Here is a 22,967-nt window from a genome sequence, read left to right on the forward strand (position 1 = left end):
GACTCTGAACATTTTATTACAACTTGTTTGAATTTTAATTTCTGCATTGATTTTTACTTGAATAAGCAATCACAAAGTCAAATCATTTTGCAAGAACGTTGTATGTAGGTTATACAGTTGTTGACTTTGACTGTAAAGAAATCTAACTTTGAGATCTAAACACACACACACACCCCTTATTATATATAACTCTATCTCTAAATATTAATTTGCTGATGACATATTAGCTGATGACTTCTGCTTTTATTCATAGTTTTGAATTTTTCAGATTAGTTAACAGTTTAATAATATGTAAGCCATCATCTTCATTTTGAACATGTTGTTTGGAATGATCTAGGGTGATTTAGAGCCAAATGAAGTTCCAGTGTAGAATGAAAACATACGTCATGTTCAGAAAAACAAGCAAAGCATCTATAGCAATGTTTTCTGTTATTACATTTTTGTACTTACTTTCTTGGAAATATTTTTAACTTAAGTGTTCACAAGAGGAGATTATTAATGGTGATGGAAGGTGCTGTTGAGTGATAATTTTACTGATATATAGATAGAGCTAAGATGTTTTAATACACTTGAATTTCAAAAAATCCCTTTAAAATACCTTCTCATTAATTTGTTAACTCTATTCTTCATTTCTTTTCGTCTCCCCTTTTTTCTCTCAGAAAAGTAGAAAATTGCAGTGAGAGTTTGGAGTAGAGCCAATAGAATCTATAAGGACTAGAGAGAAGAAATGTATTTATATGTTATATTGACAACAGATGCCACAATGATCTTGTATGAATGGTTTACTGAGGATTTATAATGTATAGTTAGAAAAAAGCATGCAACTGTTCACAGATCACTGGAAGCCCTAAATGTTCGTTTAACCTCCGACCTTAGTGTCATGGAAACTTGTGGTCATCTTTCACCCATAACATCCTTGAAACTGAAAGTTCTTTCTGGCCAGGAGATTTTCAATTACTTTATTGATCAAATCCATTTACAAGACAATGAGCTACTCATTTGGGCAGTAAAAAAAAAGAGAAAAAGAATCTAATCAGATGTCCTTTGCCTATATCTAATGATTCCACTGATATGACAGCAAAAGCAAATTATAAGTTGCCTGAATTCTATATAGATATTTCATTTGATGCAAAGGAGTAACATTATATAAAATTTAATAAACAGCTTATTTTCTGTTAATACGGACCCACTTTTCTCACTGAATTTTAAAATCATAATGTTTGGAGAATTAGCCTTCCATTTTTGACTTATAAATAGAATAAATTCCATGAAGCTTTCAACGTGAATAACTACTTGCACAATTATTGACAGATATGTCAGAATTGGTATAATATTACACTTTCATGTCTGCTCTCATTTAATTTACTTCTGAAATGAAAAATTTGGTCAAGAAAATCAGTGAACTAAATGATTCTAATTTTTATTTGTGACGACTACACAGAGAATACTGTTTTCCTTAGGTTTTTACAAGATTTTCTATATATACACACATTTTAATACATATTTTGATGTAGTAGGTATAGGTTGACTTTAAGTCCACTCTGTTTTAACATGCCAGGACACATATATCATAACCTCTGTTTTAAATCAAAATTGGTTGGCTTTCTCATGGTAGGCTATTTAATATTTAATATTTAATAAAGGGCTATTTTAATATTTTTCCCTAAAATGGTAAAGTCTAGCAATAAAAATGCATCTAGAATGCAAAATAAACAAACATATAAACTAGTATTTGTAGAAGCTAGTAGACAAAGGAAATTAGAGCATTAATAAGCAAAATTACTTTTTTTGATTATGTACATTGTAATACAAGATGACTTTCTTGAAAAAGACACTCTTCACAGTTGCTTAACAGTAATTCGAATTCACTATTTTTTCTTTCTGTGGAAGTTATGTATGTATTTAAATATTATATACATATAGTAAAAATGTAATAAATAGCAAATATACCTAATTAAGCAAATCCTATGTGAAGTTTATAAAACTTTCTTTTCAGAAATCTTTCCTTGGACTTGGATATAAATTTCAATATGACATGGTCTTCTAATGAGTTGTAGATGAAACCTTGCCTCTAATTGATTCCATATTTTCATCACACATTTAAATATTACTGTATATTTTGATATGCTTCCTAAATCATTATATAATACTTCTAAAGGTCCTGATGATATTGCTACAAATCAACATTTGATTTAAAAAGCATAGTGACCTAAGTTCATGAAATTATGGAAAATTTACTTGAATACAGGAATTGATATATATGTAAATGAAAATTTTTCATGAAAGTCCTATTTTTGTCTTGTCATATATATATATTCTTAACTAAGTTATTTTTTTCTGAATTGTGCAAACTAATTAAATTCTATCACCCAAATTCTATTACCATAATTTAGAGCAATGAAACAATTTTGGAAATAAAGTATTTATAGTCTAATGTATTATCATGAAAAATATTAAATCTATATAAATAAAGTGTAACTGGTACTAGGAAGGTAAATTGGCCATTTTATGAATGATTGTCATAAGCTGTCCACATTTTCATTTTAATTTTAATATGATTAAATCTTTCAATAATGCTAAACATTTCTAAGATGTCAGAGCTCATCTTATCATCATCTTAGTTACAAGTAAGTCAGAGTAAATAGTAAGTAATAATATGGCTTTAGTAAAATATGTACAGATGTATGAGTAGTATGTGTAGATGATAAATTTATACTGGGTATAGAATATACAGAAAAAAGTAAAAGTAGTATGTATGACTTTGGGGCTTTAATCTTACTTTTGCTGTGACTACTGATGATATAAAAATTTCTAAATTTCATAAAAGTTAAAATATTCTGAAAATGTCTTTGCGTTTTAGTTTTGACAGATAGACCTCCACCTATAATTCTACAAGGCCCAGCCAACCAGACGTTAGCAGTAGATGGCACAGCATTACTGAAATGTAAAGCTACTGGTGACCCTCTTCCTGTAATTAGCTGGTTAAAGGAGGGATTTACTTTTCTGGGTAGAGATCCAAGAGCAACTATACAAGAACAAGGAACCTTGCAGATTAAGAACTTAAGGGTAAGTAATGCTGAGTTTGTATTTGGATCTTCCTCTCAACATAAGTATGTATATCCCTAGGGACTCACTCCATTGGGAAATTAAATCTTACACGCCTGTATGATCACTGTACATTTGATTATAGACCATGTTATTTCTTATTTTACAAATGACAAACTGAAATTAGAGGGAAGTTCTAATTGAAATTAGCAGGAAGTGCATTGTCCTTATCTTAATCATAAGTTCATAACAGACCTAGAAACTTTCTGTTCTTCATTCAGCCCTGTATGTATATGGTCAATGAAACTAGAAAGGTTAAACATATAAAGTTAATGATAGTAATGGTATATTGAAAATAGTTTGAAAAAAATAAAATAATTTGAAAGTGACAAATGTATCTGTTCTACTCTCATGAACAAGGGAGTTTCTAAGGAAATGAGGATAAAGCAGTTCAGTCAAATACTTTATGTGGAGAATAAGAAAGAGATGAGACTGGTGAGGACACAGGAAGCAGGTTTGGCTAGTTCATAAAAAATCTTATAGTTTAGGCAAAGTTGCTGTGCAGTTTAGATTTAAATCTTTGGATAACAGCAAGCCATTGCTGATCTTTTAGTGGAAAATGACATGAAAGACAATGATCGTTCCTGCCAACTTACCAAATTAGACTTGTTTTTGGAGCAACTCAAAATAATGTTTATTTCTGAATATTGTATTAGCTATCTACTATGTGTAACAGTATTAGCAAATACCTAGAGGCTTGAAGGAACGCATATTTATGATCTCATAGTTTCTGTTAGTTAGGAGCCTGGGCATGATTTAGCAAGGCCTTCTGCCCTAGGATCACAGAACACTTTTGTCAGGGTTATAGTCTCATCTGAAAATTGACTGCAGATCAGTTTGCTTTCAAACAAAATGGTTGTCAGCATTCAGTTCCTAATGGCTTTCGCACTGGTGACCTCAGCTTCTTGCTTCTTGTTGACTGAAGGTTGCTTGTGGTTCCTTACCGTGTAGATATTCCCAATACTTGCTTCCTCGAAATCAACAAGGAAGACAGTCTTTTAGCAAACAGGATTCAGTTCAGTTCAGTTCAGTTGCTCAGTCGTGTCCGACTATTTGCGACCCCATGAATCACAGCACGCCAGGCCTCCCTGTCCATCACCAACTCCCAGAGTTCACTCAGACTCGTGTCCATCGAGTCAGTGATGCCATCCAGCCATCTCATCCTCTGTCGTCCCCTTCTTCTCCTGCCCCCAGTCCCTCCCAGCATCAAAGTCTTTTCCAATGAGTCAACTCTTCTCATGAGGTGGCCAAAGTACTGGAGTTTCAGCTTTAGCATCATTCCTTCCAAAGAAATCCCAGGGTTGATCTCCTTCAGAATGGACTGGTTGGATCTCCTTGCAGTCCAAGGGACTCTCGAGAGTCTTCTCCAACACCACAGTTCAAAAGCGTCAATTCTTTGGCGCTCAGCCTTCTTCACAGTCCAACTCTCACATCCATACATGACTACTGGAAAAACCATAGCCTTGACTAGACAGACCTTAGTCGGCAAAGTAATGTCTCAGCTTTTGAATATGCTATCTAGGCTGCTCATAACTTTTCTTGCTAGGAGTAAGTGTCTTTTAATTTCATGGCTGCAGTCGCCATCTGCAGTGATTTTGGGCAAACAGGATTACTACCCTACAAAACAATCAAAAATGTGACATCTTGTCACCCATGCTATATTCTGTTGGCCAGGAGTAAGTCAATAGGTCCCTTACACATTTGAGGTTAGTAGTTACACAACGTGTCAATACCAGAAGGATGTTGTCCTGGGGACCACCTGTCCTACACAAGTATATTCAATTCATTCAACCAAATATAGAAAGCCTCCCTTCCATATAGCAAGTACTATGCTAAAGCTCAAGACTATGTCAGAATAGTCATAAGACTAGGAACAAGGGCCTGAACTTAGTTAGGGTGGTTGATTGTGATAGTACATGAAGAAAAATTGATTGAAAATGATTCAGTGAAAAAACAGTTGGTAGAATCTGGTATCTAGGTATAAATTGGTAACTAAGGTGATTAAAAAAGAAACAAAAAGATGTTGAATTTTCCCATTCAGAAGCCAGAGGAATACGTAAAATAGTTAGTACATGTATTTTCAAATGATCACCACAGGCAGTTTTTTTTACAATGTGAAGTATTTGAAATCACGTGTTTATCAGGTGTGTCAAATACAGATACCTAACAAAAAAGGAAGAATAACTGTTTTGTAGTGTGCACATGCACAGACACAAATCTTTAACTTGTTATTAAAGTGAATGTGTGTGATTTTTATTTTAATTTTGAGACAGGCATTGCTCTAAGTAGACAAAATGCTGTCAAGTTTTATTTGAAGAAAAATTATATAGGTTTTTCACCTTTGTTTATTATAAATTAATTGTAAACCTTCCTCCGATAAAATGGGAGGCATTTAAAAATTCATGCCAACTTTCCTTGAGTAAACAATTTAACCTCTTTATTGGAGCCAAAGGCAAAGTTTGGGGCCACAGATGATAATGCATTTCCACTGTACTGCTGTATTAAAGGGTGTATTTGAACAGTCAAGACCCCCAGTAGTGCTTAAAAGTAGTAATTAAAGATGGGTGCTTGATGATGTCAAAGAAACTTTGAGCCTTCTGTCAGGCTCCTAAATAGTCTTTCATAGATACCTACGTCTGGGGGCTTCTCTTCACCCAACTAAACAAGGAGAAAAGTAGGTGAAAGTGTACAAACACACTGTCTCTTTTTTAAAACACTTGGTTAAAAATAAAAGGAGAAGGATAGGAGACATATGAAGCACTCATGACCAGAAAATATGTTATTTAAAGTTACAAAATAAAAATGAATGTGGTAATGATGATGGTGAAATAAGACTGAGCTTTAGTAATGATATTTAGAATTTTCATATCACTTCTGATAAAATTCCATAATGAAAATGTTGTTTTTCTGTAAGAAGACTTGTCTTTAACAGGAAATAAAATGTTTTACAGTACTTCACTGAAACCGTCAAAAGAGGGTTTCTGTAGGTCATATTTCTCTGTATCTCACTTTCTTTTTCAGCACTTAATGCAAAGGGGGAAAAATTGTGTGATGAACACTGTATACTTATGGTCCAGCTAATTGGTAACTGAATCTGTTTCTTTTGGGAAGTAGAATATTCTAATACTCATTAAAACCTACCTACCACAGCTAATGTCAAACTCGTATCTCCACATAATGACAAGGAGATGCAGTTAAGAAGCATTACCTACCTATTCTTCTTTTAGCATTTGCACATAATAACAAGTGCTTCATTTTAGTTCAACTGCTATAATAAAATGCAAATTCTTTACTCTTTCACAGACCATATTCAAATGAACATCCCATTAAAATCCAACCTGACTCATTATATTTAGTTTGTGAGTGATACTTCTTAAATGCAAAGATTTCTAAGGACTATAATGCGTGCATAGCCACATTTGAAAAAATGGCTTTTTCTATAATGGCTATCCCCCATCATTCATCGGCATAATAGAAGACAATTGTACAGAGATATTATAGCAAAGAATGACATGCCAGAGCAATTTGAAACTTAAGTTAAAATACACAGTGACATTTAAAATCAATTAAAATGGTGGAACCACAGTAACATCTAGGTGCTAATGATTTACCCAAGAATCAATTGTGGAAGGTTGAGTCATCAATACACTTACATTTTGAACCCAGCAGATACTGTATTCCATGCACTCGTAGTTTATCAACAAGTAGACTCATGTTCATCATGGAATTTTACTTCTATATCTTCTGCTTTGCCTTACTTTGATCATCCGTCTCTCTTCCCAGTCTCACTTTTCCTTCACACCTAAACTACTGTGAATGAATGTTGTTTGTAATGTCAGCCCATGGGGCTCCACCACAGGGAGGGCTTTTCATTTACATCTCACTGATATTGGTGTTTTTGTCAAGATATAATCACAGAATCTTCAGCCTTTAACATTTGTAAAAGAGAACTCTTGATTATACTATCAACTATTCCTCAAATCTTTTACCACTAGTCAATGAATAACAGAAATGTTTTAAGTGTCAGAGGAGTGTATAATTTTCTCAGTTCTGTCTTGTCACAACAAAAATTTGAACCGACGGACTTTAAAGCCCTTGGCGTGTCACAGCTCTCAGATAGACTGTGCCTCAGCTCTTGGACAGATCAGTGTTACAGCTCTTCAACAGATCAGTGTTGCAGGCTCCGTGTTACAGCTCAGTTTTATTTAGAAAATAAAGGAAATACATCCTCAAGGCATGACGGCACGCTGACCCAAAAGATGCAAAGAGAAGAAAGCGAGAGCACCCCGGCTCTTTGGCCCCTCTTTTTATCTGTTTTTTTTTTTTTTTTTTTTTTCCTACTCCCTCCTGAGCCTGCCTTATGTAAATTGGGCTAGACGGGGTGCTGTTTGTTTTACCTGAGGTCCTCACTCTGGTCCTTGCACCTTCCTTTGTTCTATTTTCAGGCTTTTCCCTTCCTTGTCTTTAAGCCACCACCATTCTGGACTCTTTTTTCCTATTCTAACTACCTAAAATAAGCAAATAGTTGGGGAAATGGTGGCTGACTTTATTTTGGGGGGCTTCAAAATCACTGCAGATGGTGACTGCAGCCATAAAATTAAAAGATGTTTACTCCTTGGAAGCAAAGTTATGACCAACCCAGACAGCATATTAAAAAGCCAGAGATATTATTTTGCCAACAAAAGTCCATCTAGTCAAGGCTATGGTTTTTCCAGTAGTCGTGTATGGATGTGAGAGTTGGACTATAAAGAAAGCTGAGTGCCGAAGAATTGATGCTTTTGAACTGTGGTGTTGGAGAAGACTCTTGAGAGTCCCTTGGACTGCAAGGAGATCCAACCAGTCCATCCTAAAGGAAACCAGTCCTGGGTGTTCATGGAAGGACTGATGCTGAAGCTGAAACTGCAATACTTTGGCCACCTGATGTGAAGAGCTGACTCATTTAAAAAGACCCTGATGCTGGGAAAGATTGAAGGCAGGAAGAAAAGGGGATGACAGAAGATGAGATGGTTGGGTGACATCACCAACTCAATGGAGATGAGTTCTCTGGGAGTTGATGATGGACAGGGAGGCCTGGCTTCCTGTGGTCCATGGGGGTCATGAAGAGTGGGACACGACTGAGTGAATGAACTGAACTGAACATAAGTAATCAGTGAATGAAGGTTTTCAGTATACTTTAAAAAGTGTTATGTATTAGATAAGTTCTGTGACCCTTTCAGCTCTGTATTGCAATCATTCTATAGATATCATTTATTTGCTTTTAATGATACAACTTTATTTCATTCACTGTTACAACTTTAATGTGAGTACTGCACTCTTTAAAAGGAAAGATTCAGTTTTCCATTTTAAAGTTTTTTTTTCCCTTTTCACTTTTCTCCATATCTTAAAAAAAAAAAAAAAAGAAGTGTTGCCCCCCACCTCCATGTTATCTGAGTGCTTATTTACTTCTGGGTATATTTTATCATGTGAAATAGAGTTTATTGATGACAAAGAGAACAGCTTTACACTACTGACATTGCAGCCAGATTCTTTACTGTCTGAGCTACCAGGAAAGCCTGAATGTTTATAGGATTCTGAAAAATTCTCTCCTGAGTTATCCATATCTAAGAATACAGTGAAGCCCGACAGTAAATGGAGTTAACAGATAAGAAGATTGCCGTGGAGGCAAATAGAAAACTGTTAAAGTTTACAGACAACATTTAGTTGTAGAAATAGTAAGACTCTTTGAACCACTGTTATGAGCTTATTTTAATATTTCATGTGTATGTATGATTGACTCTAGTGTATAATTCCAACAACCAAATGATATATTTTAGAAGTCAAATATTGCCTTGTTGAGACTGAGTAATCACTCTACAAATCAATTAAAACACTTTTATTCTCTCCCTTCTATGCACACTAGATTTCTGATACTGGCACTTACACTTGTGTGGCTACAAGTTCAAGTGGGGAGACTTCCTGGAGTGCTGTGCTGGATGTGACAGGTGAATTCATTGTGAATTATTTTAACAGGAGGAATCTTGAGCCAGTTTTAGTGATTAGCTCATTATCAGATAACAAGTTAAAGAGAGCAAGATTTTAAATTTATTGACTGTAAAAACTAAGCTTTATGTCACCTTTTCATTTATACCCTGGTTGGCACGTAGCATTGCATATATGAAATTTGATGCATTTGTCCTTGGTAATCTTTATATTTTCTCTGACTAAAGAACAAGCAGTTCAGGTGATCATATGTGAAAGTAAATGTTTTCTGATATTTAGGGATAAAAACAAATATTCACTTTTATACTTTTGATTCATGACGATGAATGCTCACAGTCTATTCAAATTCTTTAATAGGCTATTTTCTGTCTTTTAAGCATTGTTGTCAACTTATGCAATCAGAAATGAATTTTTTCTGTTTGTCCTCTATAGAATCTGGAGCAACAATCAGTAAAAGTTATGATTTAAATGACCTACCTGGACCACCTTCCAAACCACAGGTCACTGATGTTACTAAGAACAGTGTCACCTTGTCCTGGCAACCAGGTACCCCTGGAATCCTTCCAGCAAGTGCATATATCATTGAGGCTTTCAGGTATGAGACAGTTTCTTTTTTCTCCATTGGGTTTTTGCTTTAGCACCTATATTCTAAAATCTCAAGTGAGCTATCCTGCTGTTTTATTCTAAGGACATGTTTAACCAGTGCATTTTAAGAATTTATCTTTGGTATTTGACTTTATTCAAGAATAGACTTGGGGTTTATTTTTCATTCATACCTTAATTATAACATTAAATATGCATCATCCTTGCCTATGTATATACGCATCTAGTTATGACATCATCACTTAGCTCTTCTTTAGCCTGACCATTGTAGGGATTTAAGATGGAATTTTGGCTTTAGAACTAAGCAGGACATAATTTAATTAGGCACAGGCACTTTTTAAGTTACACAAGTTGAGGTATGGAAACTTGGAACTTTACTTCCTAATAATTAGAGAAGAATTTGAAATAATTCCAGTGTTTTATGCTATATATTTGACTACATGTATTGGCTATGCCTAAGAGAGAATTAAAAACTATAATTAAGAGATTGATTACAAGCACTTCTGATGGCTAAAAGGAAAGTTAGGTCCAATCATTATTAGGAATAACTGCCCTCACCTTAGGGATATAGACTATAAATTAGCCAATACTGGTATAAAACTGTCTTATGAGAATTTGAAAAAATAGTTATACTAATGAGAAAACGTAGCTTCATATTCAGTTTCAAACTGCTTCTATTTGCCATTATAAATATAGTGATAGCGCCTCTCCTTTTTAAGCATAAGGGCAAATCATCACTTTTATTTTAGATTTCCCTGATCTATTAAAGTTAATGATCAGTACCTAGTTTTCAAATTTCACAACAGTGTTTCTCTGTAATTTTCATGCTTTGATGTATGAGGACTTCTGAAAATCAAACAGCCCTGAAAAATCACATTTTCTCCTCATTCTAAGCAAAAGTAGCATGTGAGCTTAGACAAAGGGCTGTGAAAGGGCATCCTATCTGTTAAGGGGTCCGCACACACTATCAGAGATATTTCACCATTCTGAGATGTGAAATCACAATTCTGTGTAATGTACAATTTTATTAAAAATGTGACCAAGGGAAAATATTCATTACATGCTTCCTTTCTTCTTTTACAGATATGTAGTTTTAGAAGGCTCTATTATAATATTGCATGTGGAATTGATGCAAAAGAAAACACAACTTGTAACAGGAAAATGTATTGGCATAATTTACTCTGTAGTCCATTTATTCTTTCTGCAGGTTAATTCTTTTCAAGGTATATATATACATTACGAGGACCATATTTATTGTATAAACTTGATGTTGTGATCTTGGCCTCTGTTCCTTTTACAGGTATTCATTTAGTGGGCTGCTGTGCTTTAGCAAAGGGCTATCACATCTCCTGGGCTGAGTTTAATTTTGTTGTGCATGGCACTTCCGTTAGGTGGGCTCGGCTTTGTTGTGGAATAAACTGAAATCATCCAAATGTTTCATTTATTGGGCTGAACACTTCAAGCGTTGTGTGTGTGTGTGTTTAATTTTCAGCCATTAACCTTTGTCATTGATATCCAACTCCATTTCCAAGACCCTCACGACTGTTCTTTAAATGAAATTTCTGTTCCCGTTTCAGCCAATCGGTGAGCAATAGCTGGCAGACAGTGGCAAACCACGTAAAGACCACCCTCTATACAGTGAGAGGACTACGGCCCAATACAATCTATTTATTCATGGTCAGAGCAATCAACCCCCAAGGTCTCAGTGACCCGAGTGCTATGTCAGATCCTGTGCGCACCCAAGGTAATTTCAGTGACGGCAAACATGACTGGTTCTAGAAAGAGGCATTAAACGTGTCTTTAAGGACAAAGGGATTGCAGGACCAACGATAAATGCATCTGCACTGCATATTAAAATGTTTCACTAGACCTGGTCCAGTGAAAGAAGAGAAAGCTTCTTTGTTGTTCACCTTAGTGAGTATAGCTTCTTTCTGGAGCTGTCAGGGTTTATTTAGTAAAAATGAAACACAATAATTTGGTACAATTACATGGCAATTTAAAGCGGGGCTTAACTGTAAGGCTTCAGGGGCTATCCAGGTAGCTCAATGGTAAAGAATCCACCTGCCAATGCAGGAGACGTGAGTTCAATCCCTGGGTCAGAAGAATCCCCTGGAGGAGGAATGGCAACCAACCCCAGTATTCTTGCCTTGGAAATCCTGTGGACAGAGGATCCTGGCAGGATACAGTCTAGGGAGTGGCAGAAGACTCAGACATGACTTAGAGACTAAACAACAAAACTTACTGGTCATCATTTTAATTATATAATAGAAATTTAAAGATATATAATTTATGGGCTTCCCTGGTGAGTCAGTGGTAACGAATCCACCTGTCAGTGAAGATGATGTGGGTTTAATCCATGGGTGGAGAAGATCCCCTGGAGAAGGTCATGGCAGCGCACTCCAGTGTTCTTGCCTGGGAAATCCCATGGACCGAGGAGCCTGGTGAGCTTCAGTCCATGGGGTCATGAGGAGTCTGGCATAATGAGCACGCATGCACATAGGATTTTTCCATATTTCAAAGGAAGGGAAAATGTTTCTCCTTCTTTGAAATTAATTCTGCCATAATGAAAAGTGAATATTAATGGATAAGATGCCCTGTTAAGGATATCAAAATTGCCTCCTGTGGTTCAAGAATTGTGTTTTGATTGCAAAGTGGGTCTCAAGGTGTGGTTCCTAAAAGCAGCATCTCATCACCTGGGGCTACCTCAGAAAAAATTCTCAGGCCCTGACCCTGAAGCTCTGGGGGTGGCGCCCAACAGTCTGTTAAATTGCCCTCCAGGAATGTTCGTGCTCAAATCTGACAAACATCTTTACAGTAGATGGTATTAAACCAGGTGTTTAAAGCAACAGTTTGTTTCAGGAAGCTGTAAATCAAGCTTTCTTCCTGAGGTATGTGATGCTTTTGACTAATAAAAAAAATATATGAGATCAAAATGGAAGATTCCCCATCTCATCTTTAGTAGCCTGTCTCTTCACACTGAGAAACTGCTGGAGTCTGGGGGTTAATATCGGATGTTTAATTTCACTTGTTACTAGTACATGAAGGTAATTAATAAAATAGAAATGGTGGCTTTATTATTTGTTACAACTTACCTCCCACAGGGTTCTTGAGAAAGGGTTAATTATTTCTTATTTGTAAAAGGTTTTGAACAAGATATAATTCAAAGTAGTATTTTTATGCTATGAAAAGCACCATACAGCCATAAAATATTATTATAATTACAATGTAGCTTGGTGATAGTAACTAGCATGCTATTATAACAGAGAAGGGCGCCTTAAAGGAATCAAGTCAAATAAAGTCACCACGTGATTTTCCAACGTTGCTGACATGATGACAGTCATGGGAGGAGGGGGTGCCACTTTGCTATTGTTCTCTAAGAAGTAATGTGATTAATTTTCCATGATGATAAAGGGCCTGTAGGTAAAGAACCTGTCTCAAGAGAAAGAAAAAGTACAACAAGGAATTTGAAGACCTGAAACTGGTTCTATTTTACCTTGCCTGAATCCACTTGCTTTTACTGTGTATGAATTTAATGAATAAATTTAAGTATTGAACTTAAAAAAAAGAGGTGTATGGTTTTTAAGTCAAGAAGTTGCAGTACTCAGATCATTTTATTACTCATGTAGATAGAAATAGGTTTTGTGCATAGCTGCAATGGAAAGTGGGGAGATCACAGAATGGGGAAGACTTTTGGTGTAATTAAATCCAGCAGCCCTTCTTGATCATTCAATAACAGTGCCAGTCACTAAATCTTGACTCATAAAATAACTTCTCTGCACAAAGGTCAACAAAGATTAATGAAAAGTTGTTTGTGGTCTGGCTTGTTCCAGTCGAGAGACCATATAGAGCAAAAGACTTATGCTCCCTTAACAGATATTTAATAGAAAAACTCATGTTTTGTGTCTGAATGTCAGGATCATTTTTGACACCACACTTTCAAGCAACTTTGCATTCTGCCAAGCACTTCTTTGCAAAGAACACTTTGCGGTGTGAGCTCTTATTTTTTGAAGATACTAATGCTGTATAATTTATAAATTTCTTATTTCAGTAAGGCAGCAAATACTTGTACCATCAATATCACAGTAAACCATAGATACATTAGCAAAGACTAGTGGCATTAACATGATATTAATAATATATACATATATTGATATATTGGTACATATATTGTGTATGTTGTCTAAAACTTCCTCTGCTGCTGATTAAAGTTATATTAAAGATGAAAAAGAAGTGGAACTAGAGAAAAATTACCAAAATGCAGTGCCCAATTGTTCAGTCGCTCAGTCATGTCCAACTCTTTTGAGACCCCATGGGCTATAGACTGCCAGGCTCCTCTGTCCATGGGATTTCTCAGGCAAGATTACTGGAGTGGGTTGTCATTTCCGTCTCTAGGAGATCTTGCTGACCCAAAGACAAACTCCTAATTTCTGCACTGGCAGGGATATTCTTTTCTGCTGAGCCACCAGGGAAGCCCTCCAATTTAAGTTAGTGCACCCAGTTTAAATTATTTTTGAGATAGGCACTTAAAAATATATTTGCAAGAGTAATGCTTTGTGGCCTGAGAAATTAGGAGAAGGCAAGATTAATAAAATAAATCATTTTAAATTGTACTTCCTTCCTTAAGTAAGGTGATTAAAGAAAAAAATCAACTTACCTTTGCAGTGTACCACTTGAATCTGTGTGAAATTCAGTGTTTGATGTCAGTTTGATGGACTTGGATATCTATAATTTATCTTATTTTTTTCTTTAATGGACACATAGGGTATAAACTGTTGGATGGGAAATAGAACAATGTTTAGGTGAATGGTGAATACATGATCAGAACAGATTATGGCTGAGAGTATATCATTCTAAACATTGCAATTCTTCTCACCCTAACAATCACTACAAAAAATCAGCAGCCTTATTTTTGTCAAGTATTGGAGTCCTGTTCAGAATTTTACACAGAACATTTTATCAGTGTGTTAAATTGGTCATCAGAATTTTTGTGTGTGTGAATTTGGGAGGATTCTTCCCCTTCTTTCCCTCATTTTATTTACCTTTAGTGGCAGGCTGCAAGTCCATGGGGTTGCAGAGTCTGATACAACTGAGTGCCCCCTCCCCCCCCCCCCACAGTCACATAATTCACTCCCAGGCCCCCTGCTTCCTTTCTCTTCTACTCTCCCAGACTGAAATAGGTTCAGAAATAGCAACACACAACCTGCTAATTGGGAAAAGGGATTGAACAAATTCCTAAACAGCAGTTTTTAGATCTGGCCCCGGTAACTACTTGAAGTCCTTCAGTGTGTCAACATCTGTATTAAACTGATGTTTCTGAGGAAGTCTTACAGTACACACTTTATCCTTTAGTAAGAAAATAATAGATCTTTCACAGCAGTGTACTGAATGGGGATAAGGGGTCACTAACACTTTTATTAATATTATTTTTTATTGAAGATAAATCTCACTTTATATCCTAAAGTAGTAGTATGTATATTAAATATTCTTTAATGTTGTTTGTCACAAAGGATTTTTCATTTTCTCTCATGATTATTTCTAATGGCGTGATATTGGCTTCTATAATATGTACTGGAATTGCACTGTGAATTTTTAAGGATTGGAACTGTTTATCCCTATAGATATCAGCCCACCAGCTCAAGGAGTGGACCACAGGCAAGTCCAGAAAGAACTCGGAGATGTCCTCGTCCGTCTTCATACTCCGGTTGTTTTGACTCCCACCACTGTTCAAGTCACATGGACGGTAAGTTTTTAAAGGCTATCCTAATAGTAGTCTCTTTTATGCCATTGAGAAGACAAACCAGAAAAGAAAAAAGCAAACAAACCAAAAATCAAAATCCTCACCATTTAAAGTCAAGGTAAATCAAAGCCAAAAAAGAAAAAAAAAAAAATTCAATAGGCAAAAATATAAACAGAATAAAAATAGATTGCAATATAAATAATATGTTTTGTCTCCTGAATTTTCACATGTGCCAATACGTCTCCTTATTGAGCTGTTAAAGTATACAACTTTAAAGTATACAACTCAATATTTTTTGGTATCTTTGCAGAGTTATGCAGTCACCACCAGAATCTGGTTTTAGAGTATTTCCTCATCCCAAAGTAAAGCCCTGGGCTCTTGAGCAGCCAGCCACTCCTTCATTCCTCTGACTTTAGCCCTTTGCAACCACTAATCTGCTCTGTGTGAATGGGCCTCTTGCTTTCATGTGGATGAAATCATGCAATATGTGACCTTTTGTGTCTGGCTTTTTTCACTCAGCATGGCGCTTTTGAGGTTCATCCAAGTTGTAGTAAGCATCAGTACTTTGTTTCTTTTTATTACAGAGTAGAATTCCATTGTATAGATGTATCTTATACATCTGTTTAGCCATTTATCAGCTGATTTGTCTTTGAGTTCTTTCCACTTTTGGCCATTATGAATAATGGTGTCATGAACACTTGTGTCCACATCGGCATATATTTTAATTTCTCTTGATGTATGCTTAGGAATTGTTGAATTAAGCTCTTAATGTTTGGGTGAATTACCAAAACGTTTTTCAGAGAGGTTACACAATTTTATGCTCCTGCAGCAATATTTGAAGATTCTAGTTTCTCTCACATCTTCAACCACCCTTGTTATCCTGGCTTTTTGATTATAGCCATTCTAGTGAGTATGCAGGGTATATTACTGTGATTTTAATTTACATTTCTTTAATGACTGTTTTGAATCTTTCGTGTGCGTATTGAGCATTTGTATATCTTCTTTAGCAAAATGTCTGTTCAAATTCTTTGCCCATTTTTAAACTGATTTGTCTTCTTAGTATAGTTTTATAAGAGTTCTGTACATGTTGTGTGCAGATGCTTTATCAGATGTATGATTTGTAAATATTTTCTCCCAATCTGTGTGATGGTTTTTACTTTCTTAATGATGTTACTTGAAGCACAAAAAATTTTAATTTTGAACTTTTCTTCTAAATTTAAATCAATTATCTTTATATTTTTGTAGGTGAATATCATCTAGCAGTACCAAAAAAGTATATAATTTTAATCACATAGTAATTAATTAATAATTACTTTATAGTAAAAAGTAATGGGTCTTAAGAAATAGATTGATATTTAATATGCTTTATTATAATTTTATATAATAAAATAATTCCATGAACTATTGAATATCAACCTACCCACTATTATTTCAGAATGAAAAATGTTTTCATCACATGGTAGTCACTGCAATGAAAACAATAGCTAGAATAAAAATATCTATATTATTCATATTAGAGATTACTAACCTTTGTATATGTATTTGTGTCTGTGTGTCTGTGTTTTGTGAAGAAACAGATAATGTGCATTCTTCTGCCTATGCACTTAATGTCAACTTTTCATTCATGCTCAAGATCTCTTTATTATAGCCTCTAAAATTCCATAAGGATGATAAATGAGCCCAGCTTTTCATAGCCCCCTGTTTGTTTATAGATCTTGTATGTTGTGTGAGTAATGGTCATTTGACCTAGGGATATCTAGAAAATTTTTGTTTTACTTATAATATTAGAATTATATCAATTATAATTGATAAGAAAGAATTATATTAATTAGAAAATATTTATAGTTATGTCTCTGGTATTGTTTTTGTTGGTGGTGGTATTCTTTTAGTGGTAGTAGAATAGTAACTTTTAAAAAAAAGGATGCTACCTGCTTAGAATGCAGATTTCTTTAGGTTAATACCATTCACCTATTTCCATCAATTTCCTCAATGAAAGAAGCTGAGAGTGGGAAACTGGTTATTTTTCATCAGTTCTTAATCAATAATGTTTGAATTATAAAATACAATGAAGAGAATTATCCCAGGGTCTTCTTAGTAATAAATCCATTGAGTAAGCACAGTTCAGTAAGCATTTTTTGAGGACCAGTTTTAGAGTAAATGTTTGAAAACACTATCTAACACTATATTTGTGATGGAAAACACAAATCTACTTGAGAAAAACACAGAACTTCTTAACGATGGTATACAGGGAAAAGCCATAACTGATTTATATACATATATATATAGACACACACACATTTAATAAACAGAGGCTTCCATCAAAGAAGAAGTAATTAATTCTGTCTTCAGGCGTAGAAACAGCATTATCACTTTTCTACATCTGTATGGGGAAATATGGAGGCATTATTATATTAGAACAGAAGAAACTGAATTAACATTTAAGGCTCTTTAGTCCAATTCTCAGAGAAGGCAATGGCACCCCACTGCAGTACTCTTGCCTGAAAAATCCCATGGACGAAGGAGCCTGCTAGGCTGCAGACCATGGGGTTACTAAGAGTCGGACACGACTGAGCGACTTCATTTTCACTTTTCACTTTCATGCATTGGAGAAGGAAATGGCAACCCACTCCAGTGTTCTTGCCTGGAGAATCCCTGGGGCGTTGGAGCCTGGTGGGCTGCCATCTATGGGGTCGCACAGAGTCGGACACGACTGAAGTGACTTAGCAGCAGTAGCAGCAGTCCAATTCTATTTTTAAGGGGTGACCCTGGTGACTCAGTGGTAAAGAATCCACCTGCCAATGCAGGAGATGGAGCTTTGATCCCTGGGTCGGGCAGATCCCCTGGAGAAGGAAATGGCAACCTACTCCAGTATTCTTGCCTGGAAAATCCCATGGACAGAAGGAGCCTGGCAAGCTACAGTCCACGGAGTTGCAAAGAGTCGGACACGACTTAGCAACTAAAAAGAATAACAACAGTAGATTGTAAAAGGAAACCAACGGAGACAGGTTGAAGAATGTTTCCAGGATCCTATATCTATGTGTAGGTAAAAATGGGATTAGAGCTTCCTTAATGTAAACCTGCTCTTTGTTTTTCACTTGAAACTGTAGACAAATATTTAGTTGGAAGAAATACCTTTTAATAGTGGAATTTCAACATATGACCTTGGACGGGGCATGTTGTTGCTCCTTAAGTTAGACTAGTCAAATGTTTGGTCTGAGAGTACAAAACTGGGTAGTGCTTTAACAAAAAGTAAAACTAAATTTATGTTTTAAGAGTAGCTATGATTATTTAAGGTTGCATTGTTTCTAATTTTATTTTTCATATAATTTCACATTGACTTATTTTGTTTTTGGCATACCATGGTTTCTATTTTTCTGCTCCCATGAAGGGACATAATGACCTCATCAGTTTTCCAGTGGCACAGAAAGGGTATTATCTGCCATGCCTCTTCCATCTTTCTGTAGCTTTGGCTCAATACAAAACTCTTCAGTAATAAAGCCAAGGAAATGCTTGTATTTTTAACACCAGATTTTCCTCATTCTCCCCTGACAAAAATCTTCTCTGCTTTATTCTGAGTTTTAAAGGGTTGCTTTTTTAAGCTGCTTCTAAATGTGGGAATTATTTGGGTAAAGAATCAAAGTCATTATGTTTTTGAAGTTAATCACTTTAAAAGTCACAGAGTTTAAAAGAATCAATCAAAGTAGCTCAAAATTGTAGGTCAGTAGTCTGGGTTCTTCCAGGAGAGGGACCTTGTCATATTCATCTTTATATCCCAAGAAACGTGTTATTACTAGTCTATATATCTCTCCCTCATGAGCTTGAGTTTTGTGAGTCCAAAGTTCAAGTTTTCACTTCTGTTTTTCTCAGAGCAGATCATTTATTATGAAATTCTGTTTCAGTAACTCTCCACTGAATGATCAAATCAGTTGTCTTCATACATTTTAATTTTTTTATTTTAAGAAAGAAAGTGTTTGACTATATCACAAATTCTCAAGAATTTGTATTTACACATAAGGTAAGTATGTATTTGAGAAGTAAATTTAGTGAAATAAAGTCAGACTGGAGAGTGGATCTGTGGCCAAAGAAATTATAACCAGATATTTCATGGCATATTTTCAACTTGCTAAATGTATATGTTCTTTGAATTATCACATTGTTAGTACTTAGGTTTCAGGCATGTTGATGTCTGAGGAAAGAATTATATTCCCCAGCCCATGTATTTCAATTAGGGGTCAGCTGATGTAGTTTGTCAATAGTTGGCAGGATTCTGTTACCAAACACACAGGACGTTTGGACAGGAAAAACTATCTGCCTGCCCCACATGTCTAATCTCAAACCAACAAAATTTAACAAAGGCTACTTTCTAAAATGACTGCTCTTATAATGATGGTGGGTAAAAATGATGAAAACGACTGTTTCACAAAGAAAGTAGCAATAAATCTCTTACTTTAAAGTCATTATTCTAGTTTGTGTGTGTGAGTGTTTTGTTGTTATTCAAGGACAAGAATTACAGGTCTCTTGCCCCTTAAATGTCACTGCTACTGGAGTTGAAAGAGTGCTTTGGCGAACTAAAATCTCAGAACTCAGTTAAACCCAGATCTGTTACTCAGCAGGCTAAACCCACCAAAGGAAATTCACTCTGAATTTTCAGTATAAATGGAATTTTTAAAATTGAAATGATAGATATTAAGTATCTGTGTTTAATCTTTTAGTGAATGTGCAGATTTGAGGGCCATGAATGGACTCCCTTTTTTAGTATATCCCTTACATAACAATGCTCTATCATTGTGCAGCTCTAAAACTTGAAATTAAGTAAACTGAGACTCAAAACATTTAAAAAGCTAAACCGTCACTCAATTGAGATCTTATGACCTGAATATCGAGACTCTCTTCACATATTCCCAAGACAATACTCTTTTATTCAGATTTCAGAAATTACCGATTTTTTTAAAATGTAGCAAACCCGTGGTTTTGTGGCCAAACTCTGATTATGGAGATGGTTTGTGTGTGTGTGAGTGCTCAGTCACGTCTCACTCTTTGCAAGCCCACGTTCTGTGGCCCACCAGGCTCCTCTGTCCGTGGGATTTTCCCATAGACAGAGTGAGAATACTGGAGTGAGTTGCCATTTCCTCCTCCAGGGGATCTTCCTGACCCAGGGATCAAACCCTCATTCTCCTGCATCTCCTGAATTGCAGGCAGATTCTTTACCACTGAGCCACCTGGCAATCCCATCACAATTATAATAGACTCTAAAAGAAAATCTTCCTTCTTTTAATTAGAATGTTAATAAAACTAGTGACAAGCATATGGTTTAACTTGAAAGTGATCACTTGTCAAAAGGTTCACCAAAACCAGTGGTGTAGAACACGTATTCATTAAAATCTCACCTGTTTTTAAACAGGTGATGTGCAGCATTTTCATTTTTGCATTCACCTGTAACAACAAACTTTCCTTATGAAAAGAATATAGAGCATGTATGTATAGCAACCACACAAAATCAAGCTAAAGTATTTAGCTATTAAGTAGGCCATTACAACAGTGAAGGCAGTATACACTGAAGTGAGCAAAGCAATGTTGTGCAGTAAACATTAGCTTCATAAAATCCTAAAACACTTAATTAATGAAAACCAAACATGGATAAAACCAATTTACCCTGATTTACAGACTCCCTTCATCTAGAAACAGCTGCTTAATGTTCTTCTTAAAAACACAGCTTGCTTCTTTCAGTATTAACAAGCTATTATTGTGAGTTATGTCTTTCTTTCAGTATATAAATTCCCTTAAAGTGAATGCAGAGAAGTTTATAAAATGCAAGCTTAATGTTGTTTTAACATATGCCTCAGGGATTTTTTTTGAACATTGACAGTTATGATGAAAGGCATCTCTTTTTGTCTTTCATAAATTTAGCTTCCTGCATTTTAGTTTCCTTGTTTTATAGTGTCAAGAGAACTTCTGCTTTTCGATAAATATGTACTTTGGTATGAACACAAACTGGTAGCATGGATGAGGATTCAAAGATTGTGAGCTTTGGTAGCAGAACTGAGCTTACTTTTCTTTGACATAGCCTCATACAAGTATAGTACTAATTCCACAAATCTTGAAGAGTTAGAAAGCTGTCATGTGGGTGAAGGAATTCATACTTGTTGAGACTCATCTGTGAAACCAGAATTAGCTATACTTAGACTGAAGCAACTTAGCAGTAGCAGAAACACACATGCTCACGCAAATCCAACTTTACGGATTTTTCTAGCATGGACATTTTACATACCAAAGACATAACCCTTTGTCTTGCTGTATTTTGATTGAGGTTCTATATTTGTACATTTTCTGTCTTCACTTAAAAATATTTTAAAATGCTGCAACTAATAAAGAAATGCCAGAAGCTATTACATGAAAGAGTATCATTTGTGTTATTAGGTGTTAACAGTTGGACACAGACTTTTATTTAAAAACTGAAATAGCAATTTCCATCATCACCTTCTTTATTTTCTCTCTTTTCTCAGCCTTCCTAAAGTAGGGTTACTCCATCTCATCTCCATTGAATTTTACATTTTATTTGACAATGAAATATGTCAAGCTAAAGACTTCTTAGAATATGGATATTAAACTATAGTATATCGAATATTAATTGAAGAAGCTGCTGTGATAGTTATATTTAAGTCAAGCATTTCTAAAAATTAGCAGGACATTCAAATGTTGAAAAAGCTAAAAGTCCTTTTCTCCCTGAAATGAAACGGTGATAAAACTCCAATAAAAAGTGTTCAATAAATGTAAAACAGGAACTTGTTTTTTTGATTTTTTTATATTAGTTTTCAGGTTCAAATTTTCAGATTTTTATTAAAAATAGCTCTTTATCCTCCGTTCCTCAAATGAATGAAAGAATCAAGAAAGCTGTTAAACTGTGCTAACAGTGGGACTGTTGGAGGACCTTGAAGTTGTTAACTTAATAAATGTCTTTTATTTAATATTTGTTAATCACATAAATTTTCCATATGCTTTTAAAACAGGAGCTCTAGCTCCACAACTCTGAGTCTCTTTTATCTGCTTCCTGCAGTGACAGGAATTTTACACATGCTGTTCCTTCTTTTCTTCCTCTGTGTAAATCTTTCTTTCCATGCAGATCTCAACACTTGTTCTTCTTCTGGGAAACTGTCTCCCTGATCCATTAACTTCCTCTCCACTCTAGGCTTTCTTATCTGCTAGTGCATCTCATTCATAACATCATAACAAACATCATATTTGTTTGTTATGAATGTAACTTGCCCATTGTTTGAGTGATCATGAGATAATTTCTACCTTCTACCTGAACTCTATGCACCAGGAGGCCAGGGACTGACTCTCCTTTCATTCTCCATTTTTATCCTCAGAGTTTAACAGAATAACTGGCACCTCTTAATAGGAACTCAGAAAATGATTGAGTGAGTAAAGGTATTAGTGAATGAACAAGAGGTGATAATAGAGATTACTGACAAATTGCACACTATGTATAAAACCACGAAAACGAGAATTGCTGAATAGAGTAGAAGGACAAAGATAGATGACA

At 35.3% G+C, this 22,967-nt stretch overlaps 1 protein-coding gene across 1 annotated transcript in view; it reads left to right on the forward strand.

Moving 5' to 3' along the window:
* Nucleotides 1-22,967, forward strand: part of ROBO2 (roundabout guidance receptor 2) — a 652,483-nt gene that overhangs the window by 548,420 nt on the left and 81,096 nt on the right. Inside the window, exons 10-14 of the mRNA XM_068968049.1 lie at nt 2,861-3,066; nt 9,005-9,086; nt 9,517-9,679; nt 11,265-11,431; nt 15,306-15,427. Coding sequence (XP_068824150.1) covers nt 2,861-3,066; nt 9,005-9,086; nt 9,517-9,679; nt 11,265-11,431; nt 15,306-15,427 — 740 coding nt within the window. The remainder of the gene's footprint in view (nt 1-2,860; nt 3,067-9,004; nt 9,087-9,516; nt 9,680-11,264; nt 11,432-15,305; nt 15,428-22,967) is intronic.

This window comes from Capricornis sumatraensis, chromosome 1, assembly GCF_032405125.1.
Source record: "Capricornis sumatraensis isolate serow.1 chromosome 1, serow.2, whole genome shotgun sequence".
NCBI classification, from domain to species: Eukaryota; Metazoa; Chordata; class Mammalia; order Artiodactyla; family Bovidae; genus Capricornis; species Capricornis sumatraensis.